At 40.7% G+C, this 20,174-nt stretch overlaps 1 protein-coding gene across 1 annotated transcript in view; it reads left to right on the top strand.

Annotated features, from left to right (window-relative positions):
- The first annotated feature begins 447 nt into the window (after nt 1–447).
- The window catches only part of LOC150078251 (sperm flagella and cilia-associated protein 1-like), a 134,682-nt gene continuing 114,955 nt past the window's right edge, over nt 448–20,174 (top strand). Inside the window, exon 1 of the mRNA XM_090384513.1 lies at nt 448–562. Within this exon, the coding sequence (XP_090240639.1) occupies nt 448–562 (115 nt within the window). The remainder of the gene's footprint in view (nt 563–20,174) is intronic.

Raw genomic sequence — 20,174 nt, forward strand, 5'->3', positions numbered from 1 at the left:
ATGAAGATTCTGTTTTGCTTGATTTTTTATTATTAATATTATATTATTATTTTTATTATTATTTTCGGCTGATGCAGAAAAAGTTTGTTTCCTTGTATCATTCGACCTTTCTAATACTAATGCTGTATTTAAATTATCAAATTAATGAAAATTGGTTTTCAACGCATTGCGAGTAGTCTGTTTTTTAATTTCGAGGGAGCCTCTAGTGAAAAAGTGTGAAACGCTTATTAACTTCAGTGCTGTTTATCGTTGCCGTTTCGCGGATGCATTTAGAAATTTTCTCTTTTTTTATAGGGTAGCCATAAGTGAAAAACCTTTTTGGGAAGAACAGGAAGGGCATTTAATGTTTACATTGGTTAACATTTGAAGCTTTAATTTTAAAAGCTGAAGAGACTCGGTGAAAGTCAATTTTATTTCTGCATGTATTGTTCGTTAATTTAAACGTACATGACTTGCGCTGTTGAATTAGATGACAAAGCTTTAGAAAGTTTATACGATTGGGTTGATAGTATTCCCCTTTCAAGACCAAAAAAGAACATAGCAAGAGATTTTTCAGATGCAGGTTAGAAATTTATTTCTAATATATTTATAATTATTAACAGGCTTCTCTTTCTCTCTCCTTCGCCTAACTAAATTAAAATACGGTGCTGATTTTCTGTTGTATTACATGCAAACGTTGTTGTGCCACCTATATCGAGTAGTCCCATTGATAATTATTTTGTTGCCCCAGAAAACTGGAGCTTGGGTGCTATCGCATTCAAGCTTCCGTCTTGACACGATCTTCGTTTGGAAATTTAAAATGAATTATTTTGGAGTTAGATTGACTGATGATATATCAAGGAATCCTTATGTACTGTGATGTAATGACTAGACTGTAGATATAGCTTAGCTTAATTTTCAGCACTCCCCTTATAGTAATCCGCTTAGTTTGATGAAAGTTTCAACACGTATATAGTAGTTATAACATTTTAAAATTTTTTAACTTAAATAAATTATAAATTTAAAAAAATTAGAAATTAGCATTAGCATTAGTAGAGGCATACAATGCAAGAAAGCAAGCTTATGCAGCATCAGCCAAAAAAAAAAAACAAAAACAACGCCCATTTCACCCCTCCCTTCGTTCCAAATACCTCTCCAGCTCAGCCTTAAATTTATTTAGGCTATCAACTGCCACGAGGCGCCTCCATAGCCAGGTGGGAAGGAGCAGCAGTACGTAACACACGCTTCGTTATTAGACCGGGGTTCGAGCCCGTCACCACCAAATACGGAGGATGCGGAAAGGTCAGGGAATGACCACCGCATATTCCTGGAGCAATATGGCCTTAGTTGCTAATGCTCCTAAAAACCAAATAACAGCAACATCAACTTCCACAACAAGGGATGAAAGTCTGTTCCACCAACCAACTACCCGCTGGATAAAGGCAAACTTCCGCACATCTATCCTAGATCTGTCTTTCCTCAATTTGAATTTATGCCCTCTCAGTGATTATTTCTGAGCAAGAGGAAGAATCCCATCAGCACTGAGCATGCCCGAACCATTCGAGGCTTTGTACACCTCAATCAGATCACCTCGCAGGTGCCTAGTCTCCAGACACTTTAAATTTCAAAACTTAAACCTTTCTTCGTAAGGGCAACCCTTTGTTTTATTCACTAATCTTGTTTCCCTTCTCTGTACTCGTTCCAGCAGCTCTACATCCTTCTTGAAATGAGGCCTCCAGACCTGTATACAGTTCTCAAGGTGATTATCCCCTTGTGTAAGGCAGTGGTCAGTGGACTGACCATTGCCTTATACAATGGGATAATCACTTCCTTATCCCTGCTAGGATAATTCCTGTATATCATTGACAAGACACCATGAGCTACCCTTGAAGACCGTCTGCCCTGCCCAGAAAACTTCATATGTACCTGTATAATTACCCCAAGGTCCTTTTCTTTCTCTACCACTGTCAGTGTAGTACCACAGGTTGATACGTTACTCTGGGATTACCGTTTCCCATAGGTAGTACTTTACAATTCTTTGTCAATGTTAAACTTCATTTGCCACTTCATAACCCATCTGCTCAACTTTCCTAGATCCTGTTGCAGCAGTGTACTGTCAGTAGTATCGTTAACAACCCTACCAAACTTTGTATTGCCTGAAAACTTGGATATTAAGCTTAATATACCATCATCAATATCATTTATAAATACAGAAAACAATAATGGATCCAATACTGAACCCTGAAGGACTACACTAATAACATTACTCCACGATGATCAGTGTCCATTGATTACCACTCTCTGTCTTCTCCCCCTCAACCATCCCTTTATCCATAGCAGTAATTTGCCTCCAATGCCACACTATTCCAATTTGTGCAGCTGTCTTACATGTGCAACAGTATCAAAAGCCTTTCTAAGATCCAAATATATGATATCAAAGTTATTGGCTGCGTCCAGTTCCTTTGTGACCACATCATAGTATCCAATCAAATTGGTCAGACAAGACTTTCCCTTAAGAAAACCTTGCTCTGTCCGAGCTATAACTGAAGTCTTGTCCAAATGAACCTGCAGTGCTTCTTTAACCAGTGCTTCCATTAATTTTCCTGGAACAGAAGTTAAACTAATAGGTCTATAATTACTTGTGTCGCCCTTTGATCCTCCTTTGTGAATTGGGGTCACATTTGCACATCTCCAGTCTATAGGTACCTCCCCTGAGTCCAACGAAGCTCTCATAATTATGACTAAGGGTTTGCTTACTTCCTTTGCTGCCTCCTTTAAAATAACTGGATAGAACCCATCCATCCTGGGTGCCTTTCTTATGTTTATCTTCAACAATTTCTCCTCCACTTTCCTCTCAGTTATAACAAAATCATCTAGCTCACTGCTACAGTTTACTTCACCTCTGGCATTCCCCTCCCTGAATAACTCTTCATATGTGAATGTAGATGCAAAATACTCATTTCGTTTCTTAGCCACCTAGCAGGATCATCAACAGTTGAACCATCAATATTCAGTGGACCAATTCGATTCATCCCTTTCCTTCTAGAGTTTACATAAGTAAAGAACTCTTTTTTGTTTTGTCTTTGCATGCTTTGCCAAAAATTTCTCATAATCTGCCTTTGCCTGCCTAATCTCTTTTGTGACTTGGTTACAGACCAGCTTATATATCATAGGCTTCTATGTCATCCATTAATTTATATGTATCCGATGCATTTTTATTCTCTGCCATATGACTCATTAGTTCATCTGACATCCATTTAGGCCTAAACCTTGAACAATACTTCTTGTTAAATAAATAAATAAATAAATCTTTATTGTGAAGTAGAATTACAGCACAATATCCCATCACGGCGACGAGCGCCAGGGGTTCACATATAGATAACATAAGTAGAAATTCAAATGGCTACAAAATATAGCGAACACATACAAAAGGCTACAAAATACAGATTACAAATGCAAAAAGAAATACAAATACATCATAAAAACAAGGAGCTGAACACAAATAAAGAAAAACAAATACAACTTGGCAGTGATTCAGGTTTCAAGAGCTTTGATAAAGTTGTGTCTGTCCTTCTTTTTACTTATTATCGTGTCGATGTCGGCGTCCACACGGTTGAGGACAGCGAGCATCTGCTTGGGCAGAAGTTGGTATGTAAAGCCTAGTAGCTTCCGAAATAGATTCTTTGAATGCTTCCCATTTTGAATTTGATGTTGGTAACATCATCATTACTAAATTATGAGCTTTAAAAATTGTTAAAATTTGCCTAAGAAAGGAAATTTCATATTCCATTCTATAGTTATCTAATTTAATTAGACAACCATATCTGTAGCTAAGCTATATCTCTGATCTAGATATTTGGCGTTAGATATAACTTCGTAAATGTTTAGAAATACAATGAAAATCCGTTATAACTATTTATCAGGTAATGCTTAAGCCGAAACTTCATTACTACATACAGGTTTTTGAAGTCTCATTTATTATTATTATTATTATTGTTCTTGTCGCTCTTAATTATTTCTCCCTGATTGGGGGATTCCACTCCGTGACGGGTACTGCTACCTAGTGCACAGGGTGGTAGTTATGCCTGCTGTTACTGTTGGTCGGGGAAATCTTTGACTATGCTACAGGTGTTTAAGATTGCGACTTTCTGGAGTTCCTTGTAGCTGTTCTCTGGGAGACCTATTGCTGCTAGGCTGCTATGTAGGGTCTTTGGCACCATACCGGTGATTGACACGGCGATCGGGATAGTCGATACTTCTTGCATATGTCACATCTCCTTGACTTCATGTCTCAGGTTCGTGTACTTCCTAATTTTTTCCTCATGGGGTTTTCTGGACATTGCTGGTGTTGGGCAACGCAATGTCAATGAAGGAGGTAGCCTTTCCCATGATGTCCACAAGGGTTATCTCCGGTCTGTTGTGCGTGATGGTCTTATCCGTTATTATGGCGCGGTCCCAGTACAGCTTGTGGGTTCAGGTCTCTAGTACTGCCTGGGGATCGCTCTTGTAGTATGGTACACATTCTTTGGTCAACTGGTATTTCCTGGCTAGTTTCTGATGTATTTTCCCGGCTAACTGGTCGTGTCTATGAGTGTACTCAGTCTGAGTGATCACCTTGCAACCCGAGGTGATGTGTTGGATCATTTCTGAGGCCAAGTGGCATCGTCGACATGTGTCATCTGACATTTCTGGCTCCTGTTCGACGTATTTTCTATAGTTTCTGGTGTTGATTACCTGGCCTTGGATGGCCAGCATGAATCCGTCAGTCTCAGGGAAGAGCGTCCCACTTGTGAGCCATGTATTAGAACCAATGTTATCGATATGATCTTGATGGAGGTCATTGTAGTGTCTTCTTTGCCCATCTTTCTAACTTTGTTTCTTTTACTGTCTGGGCGGGAGGGGTTTCCTCGCTTAGGTTGAGTGGGGTATATCACTTATCTATCTTCCTTATGGCCTGGTGGAGTAGTGCTGTGTTGTTCTCGAAGTAATCCTTCAGGTTAATTATCGCTGTTTTTTGTTGCTCTATCAGCTCTATCAGGCCCCCTTCTTCCCTTTTTCCGAGCTATTCTTAGAGTCTCCATTGCTGACTTCAGGTGGTGTTGGCGGCTCTTGGTCATCGTTGTCCTTTTGTTTCGCATGATATCTACTAGCTCGGTGTTAGTCCAATCTGTGACCCCGAAGGTGTATGTTAGTACTGGAGCTGTATAGGTGTTTATGGCTTTAACTGTGTTCCCTCCATTCAATTTTGCTTGCAGCAGTTTTATGAGTCTCTGATGGTAATTTTCTTTCAGGCAGGCCTTAATTTCCTTGAGCTGTAACGGCTGAGCATATATCATCCCCAAGTATTTGTAGGCCTCTCCCTCCGCCATGACTTCGATTTCTTTACCAGTCTGCAGCTAGTAGTTCCGTTGACCAATTTTCCCTTGTGCAATCCGTGGGTCTTGCATTTGTCAAGACCAAATTCCATCTTAATATCATTGCTGAATTCTTCGGTGAACTGGAGTAGTTGTTGGAGTTGCTTCTCGGTTCCTGCGTAAAGCTTGATGTCATCCATGTACCACAGTTGGGTGAGGGTGGACAGGTTCTTCCTTCCTTCTTTGAGGTTATATCCATATTTGCTCCTGTTGAGCATGGTGGATTGCGGGTTAAGTGTTAGACAGAACCACAGTGTGCTCAGGGCATCTCCCTGAAAGATTCCTCTCCTGATGGGGATTGGCCTGGTTTTGACGTTGTCGACTTTAATGGTGGTACTCCATTTCGCCATCGTTTCTTCTAGGAAGTTTGTCACTATCGGATTGACTTTTTAGATGTTCAGTGCCAGCTATGAGGCACGGAGTCGAAGGCCTTTCGGTAATCGAAGTAGGTGGTGTACAGGTTGCGGCGCATCTTGTAGGCTTATTATTATCATCAGCCATATGGTGCAAGGAAGCCTGAGGCTTATACTGCACCAGCCAAAAAAAAAAGTTCTGAATTACCCTGAGAGAGAGAGAGAGAGAGAGAGAGAGAGAGAGAATGATGATATCCAGCTCAGGATCCTAGGCGTGCCAAGCCCATACTCACCAGATGTGAGCCCCTGCATATATATATATATATCTGTTCACAGTGTGTGTGTGTATATATATATATATATATATATATATATATATATATATATATATATATATATATATACAGTATGTACACTATGCTGCCACTTTATTAAATACAAGTGTTGAGCGTGTATTTAATAGCGTGCTGTCGCCCAAAACAGCCTGAATTCGTCTATAGGCATGGATTGAACAAGATTCTGAAAACGTGCAGGAATGCAGACACTCAGGAATGCAGACACTGCGTGACACACTCGTGCAGACACGAGTGTGTCACGCAGTTCCTTGAGACTCGACGGAAGTGTAGGTCTGCAGCCTACAGCCCTTTTCAGCTCATCCCAAAGATGTTCAATAGGATTGAAATCCGCGGACTGACCGAGCCACTGCAGCAAAGAAAAGTCATTGTCATGTTCCTTGGACCATTCCATAGTGATTAGCATTAGCATTAGCATTAGTAGAGGCATTTGATGCAAGAAAGCAAGCTTATGCAGCATCAGCCAAAAAAAAAAAAAAAAAAAAAAAGTAACATAAATAAATAAAAATAACCACTTCCACTTCACCCCTCTGTTCGTTCGAAATACCTGTCCAGCTGAGCCTTAAACTTATTTAGGCTATCAACTTCCACGACAAGGGATGGAAGTTCTGTTCCACCCACCAACCACCCGCTGGCTAAAGGCAAATTTCCGCACATCTATCCTACATCTGTCTTTCCTCAATTTGAATTTATGCCCTCTCAGGTGATTTTTCTGAGCTAGAGGAAGAATCCCATCAGCATTGAGCATGCTCAAACCATTCAAGGCTTTGTACACCTCTATCAGATCACCCCGCTGGTGCCTAGTTTCCAGACACTGTAATTTGCAAAACTTAAGCCTTTCTTCGTAAGAGAACCCCTTTGTCCCATTCACCAATCTAGTTGCCCTTCTCTGTACTCGTTCCAGCAGCTCTACATCCTTCCTGAAATGAGGCCTCCAGGCCTGTATACAGTACTCTAGGTGTGGCCTGACCATTGCCTTATACAAGGGAATAATCACCTCCTTATCCCTGCTAGAAAAATTCCTATATATCATTGACAATACACCATGAGCTACTCTTGCAGCTCGTCTGCACTGCTCAGAGAACTTCATATCTGCCTGCACCACCACCACCCCCAGGTCCCTTTCATTCTATACCACTGTCAGTGTAGTACCACAGAGTTGATACGTTGCTCTGGGGTTGCTGTTTCCCATATGTAGTACTTTACATTTGTCAATGTTAAACTTCATTTGCCACCTCGAAGCCCATCTGCTCAACCTTTCCAAATCCTGTTGCAGCAGCATAGTGTCAGTAGTGTCCTTGACAACCCTGCCAACCTTCGTATCGTCTGCAAACTTGGACATTAAGCCTGATATACCATCATCAATATCATTTATAAATACAGAAAACAATAAAGGCCCCAATACTGAACCCTGAGGGACTCCACTAATAACATTAGTCCACGATGAGCAGTGTCCATTGATTACCACTCTCTGTCTTCTCCCCCTCAACTACCCCTTTATCCATAGCAGCAACTTGCCTCCAATGCCACACTGCTCCAATTTGTGCAGCAGTCTTCCATGTGCAACAGTATCAAAAGCCTTTCTAAGATCCAAGTATATAATATCAAAGTTATTCCCTGCATCCAGTTCTTTTGTGACTGCATCATAGTATCCAATCAAATTGGTCAGGCAAGACTTCCCCTTAACAAAACCATGCTGTGTCCGAGCTATAACTGAAGTCTTGTCTAGATGATCCTGCAGTGCTTCTTTCACCAGTGCCTCCATTAATTTTCCGGGAACAGAAGTTAAACTCACAGGTCTATAATTACTTGTGTCAGCCTTTGATCCCCTTTGTGAATTGGGGTCACATTTGCACATCTCCAGTCAATGGGTACCTCCCCTGAGTCCAAGGAAGCTCTCATAATTATGGCTAAGGGTTTGCTTACCTCCTTTGCTGCCTCCTTTAATATAACTGGATAGATCCCATCCACCCCAGGTGCCTTTCTTGTGTTTATCTTCAACAATTTCTCCTCCACTTTGCTCTCAGTTATTACAAGATTCTCTAGCTTACTGCTAGAGTTGAATACACTTCTGGCATTCCCCTCGCTGAATAACTCCTCATGTGTGAATGTCGATGCAAAATATTCATTTAGTTTGTTAGCTACCGGAGCAGGGTCATCAACAGTTGACCCATCGATCTCAAGTGGACCAATCTGATTCATCCCCTTCCTTCTAGAGTTTACATAAGTAAAGAACTCTTTGCTGTTTTTCTTTGCATCCCTTGCCAAGGATCTCTCGTAATCTGCCTTCGCCTGCCTAACCTCCTTTGTAACTTGGTTACAGATCAACTTGTATCTATCATAGGCGTCCGTGTCACGTGTTAATTTTTATGTATCCCATGCATTTTTCTTCTCTGCCATATGCCTCATTAGTTCATCTGACAACCATTTAGGCCTAAACCTTGAACAATATTTCTTAGTTGGTATGTAAAGCCTAGTAGCTTCCACGATAAGTTCTTTGAATGCTTCCCATTTTGAATTTGCTGTTGGCAATATCATCAGTCGATCCCACTGTATAGAATTTAAATACTGTCTCAGTCCATTGTAGTCGCCTTTACGAAAGCAATACCCCTTCCCTTTACCCCTAATGGTAGTTACCTCTTTGAGTAACTCGCACTTCAGCACACTGTGATCACTGCCACCAAGTGGTTCATTTATCTGCAGATTCTTAATGCATGAAGAATCACTACTGATAATCAAATCAAGAGTATTACTCCCTCTAGTTGCCTCCCGAACATGCTGATGTAGAAAACAATCATCCAATAAATCCACAAAAGCCTTGCTACTGTGTGAGTGACCAGCCCCCAAATTCCAGTCAATATCTGGGAAATTAAAATCCCCCATTATAAGACTCTCTGATTTACTGGCCCACTCTATTTCTCCGAACAGTTTCTTATTATACTCATCAGAGTCATTAGGCCTATAGCACACTCCTACTCTCAATTTTGATCTCCCAATGCTTATGTCACACCAAACTGACTCGACACTGCACTGTCCAGCGATGTCGACTGGCTTCACTTCCTTGGATTTTATGTGTTTTTTAACTAATAGCATAACCCCTCCTCCCTTCCTATCCTGTCTATCCTTTCTGTAGACATTGTACTCCCCAAATTCCAGTTCTGCATTTCTTATATCTGTGTGATACCACGTCTCTGAAATCCCCACAATATCTGCCTTTGATGTTTTGAGCAATACCTCAAATTCATCAAATTTATTTACTAAACTCCTAGCATTGGTGTACACACAAGTGATTCGGGCTTTGTGCACCGGCGCATTATCCTGTTGGAAGTAACCATTTGACTGAGGGTAAACAGTCAACATGAACGGAGGCACTTGGTCAGCAACGATGTTTAGGTACGATGTGGCATTCAGTCGTGAATCTATGGGTATCAATGGACCCAACGTGTGGCAAGAAAACACTCCCCACACCATAACACTGCCCCTACCACCTTGCACAGTTCTCGATACACCCGTGAAACTGTGCGTGAAAAGTTCAGGAGAACTGCCGTTTCAGAGAACCTTTGTCCAGCACGTCTTGCACCTACTAAGATTCCTTGTTCGAAGTCCGTTAGATCACTCCTTTTCCCCATTGTTGCTACGGTTTGTACGCTTAACTGATACTAGAAAGGTTGTTCTGCTGCATTTATATCCACAACTGTGGTCATGTGACTTGCAACGTTGTAGGAGAACCATTTGTGTGCACAACAGGGGTGGCAGCCCAGTGTATATATATATATATATAGGGTGCTTGCTATAACCGCGGCACCTATGGTCAGTTGCTTCTTGCTTGCTTTGATCAGACGGTTGCATCCTTTCTGCTGTTCGGCCATTATGTTCTGGCTTTCCAAGTGGTCCGATATCTTCTTGGTTATGCAGCTAGTCAGGATCTTGTACATTGTTGAGAGGCAAGTGATTGGCCTGTATTTCGCCTTTGTATCTTTGTCTTTGGGCTTCAGATATGTGATTCCTTGAATGAGAAACTTCGGGATTGTTTCAAGGTGCCAATCACTCAAGTAGTAGTAGTAGTAGTAGTAGTAGTAGTAGTAGTGGCATGTGATGCAAGAAAGCAAGTGTATGAGCTTATGCAGCATCAGCCAAAAAAAAAAAAAAAAAAATCACACCATTCCCTCCAAATGCCTGTCCAGTTCCTCCTTAATTTATTCAACCTATCAACTTCCACAACGACAGATGGAAGTTTGATAGAAAAGACCAATAGATTGACAGTAGCCACTGGCAGAGGTGAAAGAGATTCTTGCACTGCTTCTATTAGAATGAGCAGAAGCCTGAAAAACAAGATGCATGGTATTTCAGAGACTGCTGGGAGCCATTGCGGCACAAGTAAACACATGGGTTGTGTTAGGGTAGCTAAGAATAGAAACAGGTGCAGGTATACTTGCGCGTACACCAATGCTAGGAGTTTAGTAAATAAATTTGATGAATTTGAGGTATTGCTCAAAACATCAAAGGCAGATATTGTTGGGATATCAGAGACGTGGTGTCACACAGATATAAGGGATGCGGAACTGCAATTTGGGGAGTACAACGTCTACAGAAAGGATAGACAGGATAGGAAGGGGGGAGGTGTTATGCTATTAGTTAAGAAACACATAAAAACCAAGAAAGTGAAGCCAGTCGAAATCGCTGGACAGTGCAGTGTGGAGTCAGTTTGGTGTGACATAAATATTGGGAGATCAAAATTGAGAGTAGGAGTGTGCTATAGGCCTAATGACTCTGATGAGTATAATAAGGAACTGTACAGGGAAATAGAGTGGGCCAGTAAATCAGAGTGTCTTATAATGGGAGATTTTAATTTCCCAGATATTGACTGGATTTTGGGGGCTGGTTACTCACACACTAGCAGGGCTTTTGTGGATTTATTGGATGATTGTTTTCTACATCAGCATGTTCGGGAGGCAACTAGAGGGAGCAATACTCTTGATTTGATTATCAGCAGTGATTCTTCATGCATTAAGAATCTGCAGATAAATGAACCACTAGGTGGCAGTGATCACAGTGTGCTGAAGTGGGATTTACTCAAAGAGGTAACTACCATTAGGGGTAAAGGGAAGGGTTATTGCTTCCGTAAAGGCGACTACGATGGACTGAGACAGTATTTAAATTCTATACAGTGGGACCAACTGATGATGTTACCAACAGCAAATTCAAAATGGGAAGCATTCAAAGAACTTATCTTGGAAGCTACTAGGCTTTACATACCAACTAAGAAATATTGTTCAAGGTTTAGGCCAAAATGGATGTCAGATGAACTAATGAGGCATATGGCAGAGAAGAAAACTGCATGGGATACATACAAATTAACACATGACACAGAAGCCTATGATAGATACAAGTTGATATGCAACAAAGTTACAAAGGAGGTTAGGCAGGCGAAGGCAGATTACGAGAAATCCTTGGCAAGGGATGCAAAGAAAAACAGCAAAGAGTTCTTTACTTATGTAAACTCTAGAAGGAAGGGGATGAATCAGATTGGTCCACTTGATATTGATGGGTCAAGTGTTGATGATCCTGCTCAGGTAGCTAACAAACTAAATGAATATTTTGCATCGACATTCACACATGAGGAGTTATTCAGCGAGGGGAATGCCAGAGGTGTATTCAACTCTAGCAGTAAGCTACAGAATCTTGAAATAACTGGGAGTAAAGTGGAGGAGAAACTGTTGAAGATAAACACAAGAAAGGCACCCGGGGTGGATGGGATCTATCCAGTTATATTAAAGGAGGCAGCAAAGGAAGTAAGCAAACCCTTAGCCATAATTATGAGAGCTTCCTTGGACTCAGGGGAGGTACCCATAGACTGGAAATGTGCAAATGTGACCCCAATTCACAAAGAAGGATCAAAGGCTGACACAAGTAATTATAGACCTGTGAGTTTAACTTCTGTTCCAGGAAAATTAATGGAGGCACTTGTTAAAGAAGCACTGCAGGATCATTTAGACAAGACTTCAGTTATAGCTCAGACACAGCATGGTTTTGTTAAGGGGAAGACTTGCCTGACCAACTTGATTGGATACTATGCTGCAGTCACAAAAGAACTGGATGCAGGGAATAACTTTGATATTATTTACTTGGATCTTAGAAAGGCTTTTGATACTGTTGCACATGGAAGACTGCTACACAAATTGGAGCAGTGTGATATTGGAGGCAAATTGCTGCTATGGATAAAGGGGTGGTTGAGGGGGAGAAGACAGAGAGTGGTAATCAATGGACACTGCTCATCGTGGACTGATGTTATTAGTGGAGTCCCTCAGGGCTCAGTGTTGGGTCCATTATTGTTTTCTGTATTTATAAATGATATTGATGATGGTATATCGGGCTTAATGTCCAAGTTTGCAGACGATACAAAGGTTGGCAGGGTTGTCAAGGACACTACTGACACTATGCTGCTGCAACAGGATCTGGAAAGGTTGAGCAGATGGGCTGAGAGGTGGCAAATGAAGTTTAACATTGACAAATGTAAAGTACTACACATGGGAAACAGCAACCCCAGAGCAACGTATCAACTCTGTGGTACAACACTGACAGTGGTAGAGAATGAAAGGGACTTGGGGGTGGTTGTGGAGGCAGATATGAAGTTCTCTGAGCAGTGCAGACGGGCTGCAAGAGTAGCTCATGGAGTATTGTCAATGATATACAGGAATTTTTCCAGCAGGGATAAGGAGGTGATTATTCCATTGTATAAGGCGATGGTCAGGCCACACCTAGAGTACTGTATACAGGTCTGGAGGCCTCATTTCAAGAAGGATGTAGAGCTGCTGGAACGAGTACAGAGAAGGGCAACAAGATTAGTGAATGGAACAAAGGGGTGCTCTTACGAAGAAAGGCTTAAGTTTTGCAAATTACAGTGTCTGGAGACTAGGCACCAGCGAGGTGATCTGATAGAGGTGTATAAAGCCTTGAATGGTTTAAGCATGCTCAATGCTGATGGGATTCTTCCTCTAGCTCAGAAAAATCACCTGAGAGGGCATAAATTCAAATTGAGGAAAGACAGATGTAGGATAGACGTGCGGAAATTTGCCTTTAGCCAGCGGGTGGTTGGTTGGTGGAACAGACTTCCATCCCTTGTGGTGGAGGTTGATAGCCTAAATAAGTTTAAGGCTCAGCTGGACAGGTATTTTGAACGAACAGAGGGGTGAAGTGGAAGTGGTTTTTTTTTTTTTTTTTTTTTTTTGGCTGATGCTGCATAAGCTTGCTTTCTTGCATCAAATGCCTCTACTAATGCTAATGCTAATGCTAATTAACCACCCGCTGGCTAAAGGCAAATTTCCGCACATCTATTCTACATCTGTCCTTACTTAATTTGAATTTATGCCCCCTTAGGTTTGTAATCTGAACAAAGTGGAAGGATCCCATCAGAATTCAGCGTACTCAACCCATTCAAGGCCTTATATACCTCAATTAGATCAGCGCGCAGGTGCCTAGTCTCCAGCCACTGCAATTTGCAGAACTTAAGCCTCTCTTGGTAAGAGGGTCCCTTCATGAACTGCTAAGTGAACTGCTCTGCCAGGTTGTTGTGTTTGCAAGTGATCGCCTTGTATCAGTAGTTTTAGATGTTATCTATTCCTGGAGTTCGTCAGGTGTGAGAGTTCTTTATCGTCTGTTTTAACTTCTTCCTTCCGAATCTCCCGCTTTCTCATCTCTTGTATGTACTTGGTTTTCTCCTGTTCTAGTTCTATCCAGGAGGCTCAGCTGTTATGTCTTACTTACCTGCTTTATATGTTGCCTCAGAGATCCTCAATCGTCTTCTGCTCTGGTGGTCCGTTCCCTCCTCTTCCGTCTTCTCCGAGACTCCTGTAGAAGCCTCTTTGGCCCTCATCGAAGATTCGGTTGTTTATTTTCCTCTGGGAGCTCTTTTTTGTATCGGTGTAATCGCTTGCTGAGTGCGATGAGGTTCTGCTTCAATGTGTCCATTATTATTATTTTTATTAGCCATATGGTGCAAAGAAGACTGAGGCTTACGCTAGCGCAGTGGTTTTCAACCAGGGTGCCGCCAAAACATTCTTGGGGTGCCACGTAATTTGGGTTTAAGTTACTAAACTTATTATTATTTTTTAAAAATTTATATGTTTATTTCATTATAAAAATGCGTACAGTATCTTTTTAATTTTGTGGTGATCTATAAGTGATGTTTACTTAGTACCTCTATATAAAGAATAAAATTATTATATACTGTATACATATAATTTGTATTATGAAATGTAATTTTTATAATTATATTATTGTAATAACTATATATATATATTCAGAGAGAATATATATATATTTTCTGAGTTAATCGGATCTAACAGGTAGAAAATTGAGTAGGGGTGCCCAAAATAAAATAAATACTTAGGGGTACCGTTATTTAAAACAGGTTGAAAACCACTGTGCTGGCGAGTGGAAAAGGCCCGGGTTTGAATCCTGTCGATGACGCGTGGAACTTTAATGGGCTTTTTTCACTCTATTGACGTTTTTGGCTAAGTAAGTCGGTCTCAGGCGTAGATTGCAAGTTTTTTCTCCGGCAACTCGGGTTTTTCGTTCAGCAAAACAGACAAATCGACCATAGAACACACACAATTTACAGACATAATACACAAACCACGGCAGATGAATTTAATTATTCGGATGGCCTAAAAATAAGTTTTTTTTTTGTTTTTTTTTTAGGCTTATGTTGCACCAGCCCAAAAAAAATTCCGCATTCCTCTGAGTGAGAGAGAGAGAGAGAGAGAGAGAGAGAGAGAGAGGAATCACCAAGAAAGAGAAGAATGACATCCAGCTCAGGAACCCTGGGCGGGCCAAACCCATACCAGATGTGAACCCCTGGACTTTACAAATTTTAAAAATTATAGTAAAGTTAAAAAAAAAAAAAAAAACAGAGAGAGAGAGAGAGAGAGAGAGAATGATTGCTTATAATTAACATTATGTATGTATGGCAAAAAGAAATTCATAGATGAAATGTAGTTTCAATGCAGTATTGTTAGCTTTTGATAGGTTCGAGCATGCTTGGCGTGTACGTGTGTTGCAAGACTCACGAATATGACGTCGCTTGTGAAAAGAGACTAAAAAAAAAATGAAGAAAAAGAAAAAAAAAAGAGTAATATGGGAGGAGAGTAATAGATATACAATTGTAATTAAACTAAATGGGTTAGTTTGGAGTACATAAACCTGTAGAGTTTTATTAAAATGTTATATAAAATTATAATCTTAGTAATTAATTGAAAAGAAGATAAATATTTACTTTTCATTTCTACTAATCACAGAAAAAAAAATCATTTAATTAGAGAAAAAAAATTGATCGCGCTCCAAACAAGTCAGCTAACCCGTTTTTAGGCAGTTCTCATATACCAGAGGTGGCCAACGAGTCGATCGCGGATTTAATTTCGGTCGATCACCACGAATTTTAAATATACAGTCATCCCTCGATTTGTGCACCTTGTGCAATGAAATTTTTGAGATGGTAGATCGCTGCCCATTTTGAAGGAAAAAAAGTAGATCGCATCACAAATTAAGTTGGCCACTTCTCTCATATACTGTTTGTATATGTACATGCATATACACCAATGAGCCAAAACATTATGACCATCTACCTAATATGATGTTGGTCCTCCATGTGCAGCCAAAACAGCTCATACCCGGCGAGCTATTGACGCTACAAGATTTCTAAACATGTCTTGTGGTATCTGGTACCAACACGTAACCAGCAGAACCTTTAACTCCTGTAAGGTCCGTGGTTGAGATGCCACAGATCGGAGTTGCTGTTCCAGCACAAACCACAGATGCTGAATGGGATTGATGTTGTCTGGGGAATTTGGAGGCCAGGGCAATACCTGGAAGTCTTCCTCATATTCCATGAACCAGTCTCGAACAATCCGGGCCATGTGGCATGGCGCATTATCCTGCTGAAAGACGGCACTGCCAGAGGGGAAGACCGTTGCCATGTAAGGGTGTACCTGGTCAGCAATGATGTTTAGGTAAGTGGTAGACATCAGAGTGCCCAGCACATGGATGACTGGACCCAGAGTATCCCAACAGAACATCGCCCAAAGCACGACACTGTTTCCACCGGCTTGTTTTCGTCCCACGGTGCATCCAAGTGCCATCACTTCCCCAGGTAAATGACACACAAGTACCTGGCCGTCTGCATGGTGCAACAGGAAATGTTGATTCATCGGACCAGACGACCTTCTTCCAATCACTGAAGGTCCAGTTTCGATGCCCGCGTGCCCATTGTAGGCGCTGTTGCCAGTGAACCATGGTTAGCATGGGCACTCAGAGCAGCCTGCAGCTTCACAGCCCCATTTTCAGCAGGGTTTGATGTACTGTGTATTGTGACACATTGCTCCCATCACCAGCATTCCAATAATCGGCTAGTTGCACAACAGCCGCCTTTCTGTTACAACGCACCATCCGGGAGAGCCTTTGCTCACCTTGAGCATCGATGAACTGCCGTCGTCCAACACCTCGCCGGCGGTGCATAGGTTTTGCTTCCTCGGACCACTTTCGGTAGGTACTAACTATTGCTGACTGTAAGCATCCCACCACCCATGTAGTTTCGGATATGCTCTGACACAGTTGTCTGGCCATTACAATTTGGCTTTTGTCAAACTCGCTTAAGTCCACTGCCTTTCCCATCTGAAGAACAAGAGTAACACTGAGTAATGGAGCTCAGTATCAGGTGTTTTTTATACAATGTCCCGACCCGTAAACGTGCCATAGTTCACCTGCAGTTACTTTAATTTGCATAATGACTCGTTGGCCATAATGTTTTGGCTCATCGTAATGGTGTATTGTCTTCACCATGTCTGCTCATCTGCATGTAACAGAGAAATTCTCAGTGCACGGATTTCCACGAAATTTTATATTTGGCACAGATCGACAAATATTTAAAAATATTTTTTGATCTCTTCCAAATTTCATCATAATCGAAATCAGGCAATTAATATGTCTTTTGTCTATATATTGCAAGAAAAAAAAGAAACTAATAGATAAAATGTAGTTTTAATGCAGTACTTTTAAAATTTAAAGAGTCCATGCACTATCTGCATGTATTGTTATATACAGTCTGTTCCCGACATATGTAAGAGATACGTTCCAGGACTTCTTACGTAAGCCGATTTTTACGTTAACTCGGGAATGACTAATAAAAAATTGCTACCATATCCTTGATATGCTAAAATTACAAAAACCATACAATATATTCAGAAGAATGAAGAAAAATATTTATATACCGTAACAATTAAAACTTTATTTGGGGACAGCGGTGAAGTAGTTGGAGTGGCACATAAGAAAAGAAAACATAAAACGAAGAAAAAATGCATGTTATTGTACTGTAAAAACTGATATGTATAATGTATGCCGTGTAGGCTTTATAAGAGATACTAAGGGAATCAAAACCAAAGTGTACATATTTAAGAAAATTGGTGTTAACCACACAATGAATCAAAGTCTACACACTTTACGTATTGAACTGAAGGAAACTTAAAATGAATGTGAAGCATTAATAAGGCACATTAATCACAGGTGTTGAAGGCTGAGTAGGGATCAGGGAAGTAGTATGTGATATGCACTCTTCGATCTTCATCTTTTCGTATGCTTTTTTTTCCCCTTCATAAATTTTGCAATAAGCAATCATTAGCATTAGCATTAGTAGAGGCATATGATGCAAGAAAGCAAGCTTATGCAGCATCAGCCAAAAATTAAAAAAATAAATAAAATAAAATAAATAAATAAAACTACTCCCATTTCACCCCTTAGTTTGTTCTAAATACCTGTCCAGCTCAGCCTTGAATTTATTTAGGCTATCAACTTCCACAACAAAGGATGGAAGTCTGTTCCACCAACAAACTATCCACTGGCTAAAGGCAAACTTCCGCACATCTATCCTACATCTGTCTTTCCTCAATTTGAATTTATGCCTTCTCAGATGATTATTCTGAGCAAGACAAAGAATTCCATCAGCGTTGAGCATGCTCAAACCATTTAAGGCTTTATACACCTCAATCAGATCACCTTGCAGGTGCCTAGTCTCCAGACACTGTAATTTGCAAAATTTAAGCCTTTCTTCATAAGAGCAACCCTTTGTTCCATTCACTAATCTTGTTGCCCTTCTCTGTACTCGTTCCAACAGCTCTACATCCTTTTTATATTGAGGCCTCCAGACCTGTATACAGTACTCAAAGTGTGGCCTGACCATTGACTTATATAAGGGGATAATCACCTCCTTATCCCTGCTAGAAAAATTCCTGTATATCATTGACAAGACAATATGAGCTACTCTTGCAGACCATCTGCACTGCTCAGAAAACTTCATATCTGCCTGCACAATTACCCCCAGGTCCTTTTCATTCTCTACCACAGTCAGTGTAGTACCACAGAGTTCATATGTCACTCTGGAGTTGCTGCTTCCCATATGTAGTACTTTACATTTGTCAATGTTAAGCTTCATTTGCCACCTCTCAGCCCATCCGCTCAACTTTTCTGGATCCTGTTGCAGCAGCGTACTGTCATTAGTGTCCTTAACAACCCTGCTAATCTTCGTATCGTCTGCAAACTTGGACATTAAGCTTGATATACCATCATCAATATCATTTATAAATACAGAAAACAACAATGGACCCAATACTGAACCCTGAGGGACTCCACTAATAACATTAGTCCACGATGAGCAGTGGTCATTGATTAGCACTCTCTGTCTTCTCCCACTCAACCATCCCTTTATCCATAGCAGCAATTTGCCTCCAATGCCACTTTGGAAGACTGCTCCACTTTGTGCAGCAGTCTTCCATGTGCAACAGTGTCAAAAGCCTTTCTAAGATCCAAATATATAATATCAAAGTTATTCCCTTCATCCAGTTCCTTTGTGACCACATCATAGTATCCAATCAAATTGGTCAGGCAAGACTTTCCCTTAACAAAACTATGCTGTGTCTCAGCTATAACTGAAGTCTTGTCTAAATGATCCTGCAATGCCTCTTTAACCAGTGCTTCCATTAATTTTCCTGGAACAGAAGTTAAACTAACAGGTCTATAATTACTTGTGTTTCCCTTTGATCCTCCTTTATGAATTGGGTTCACATTTGCACATCTCCAGTCCATGGGTACCTCCCCTGAGTCCAAAGAAGCTCTCATAATTATGGCTAAGGGTTTGCATACTTCCTTTGCTGCCTCCTGTAATATAACTGGATAGATCCCGTCCACCCCGTGTGGTTTTTTTATGTTTATCTTCAACAATTTTTTCTCCAATTTTCTCTCAGTTATTACAAAATCATTAGCATTAGCATTAGTAGAGGCATATGATGCAAGAAAGCAAGCTTATGCAGCATCAGCCAAAAAAAAAAAAAACAACTTCCATTTCACCCCTCCGTTCGTTCGAAATACCTGTCCAGCTGAGCCTTAAATTTATTTAGGCTATCAACTTCCAAAACAAGGGATGGAATTCTGTTCCACCAACCAACTGCCTGCTGGCTAAAGGCAAATTTTCACACATCTATCCTACATCTGTCTTTCCTCAATCTGAATTTATGCCCTCTCAGGTGATTATTCTGAGCAAGACGAAGAATCTAGCTCACTGCGAGAGTCTAACTCACCTCTGGCATTTTCCTCCCTGAATAACACCTCATGGGTGTATGTAGAGGCAAAATACTCGTTTAGTTTGTTAGCCACCCGAGCAGGATCATCAACAGTTGAACCATCAATATCCAGTGGACCAATCTGATTCATCGCTTTCCTTCCAGAGTTTACATAGGTAAAGAACTCTTTGTTGTTTTTCTTTGGGTCCTTTGCCAAGGATTGAAAAATCTTGAACTTTTCTTTCTATTTTCAAGAAACATTCAGTGTTTTCATCCATTCCATCAAACATAGAGACTTTCCTGAATTTTACAAAAATGCTCTTGCCATTTCCTTTAATATGAATTACTTCTTGGGTTGCTCAGGTTCCTTAATAGATTTGGTCTCCCTAGCTGCTCAACTCTTTGTGCGTTCAACTGGGCTAGGTCTTCTGTTGTTAAATCTTCACCTCGTTCATCCATAATCTCGTTTAC

The sequence above is a fragment of the Mastigoproctus giganteus genome, chromosome 11 (genome assembly GCF_048544385.1).
Source record: "Mastigoproctus giganteus isolate SK-2022 chromosome 11, ASM4854438v1, whole genome shotgun sequence".
Taxonomy (NCBI): Eukaryota; Metazoa; Arthropoda; class Arachnida; order Uropygi; family Thelyphonidae; genus Mastigoproctus; species Mastigoproctus giganteus.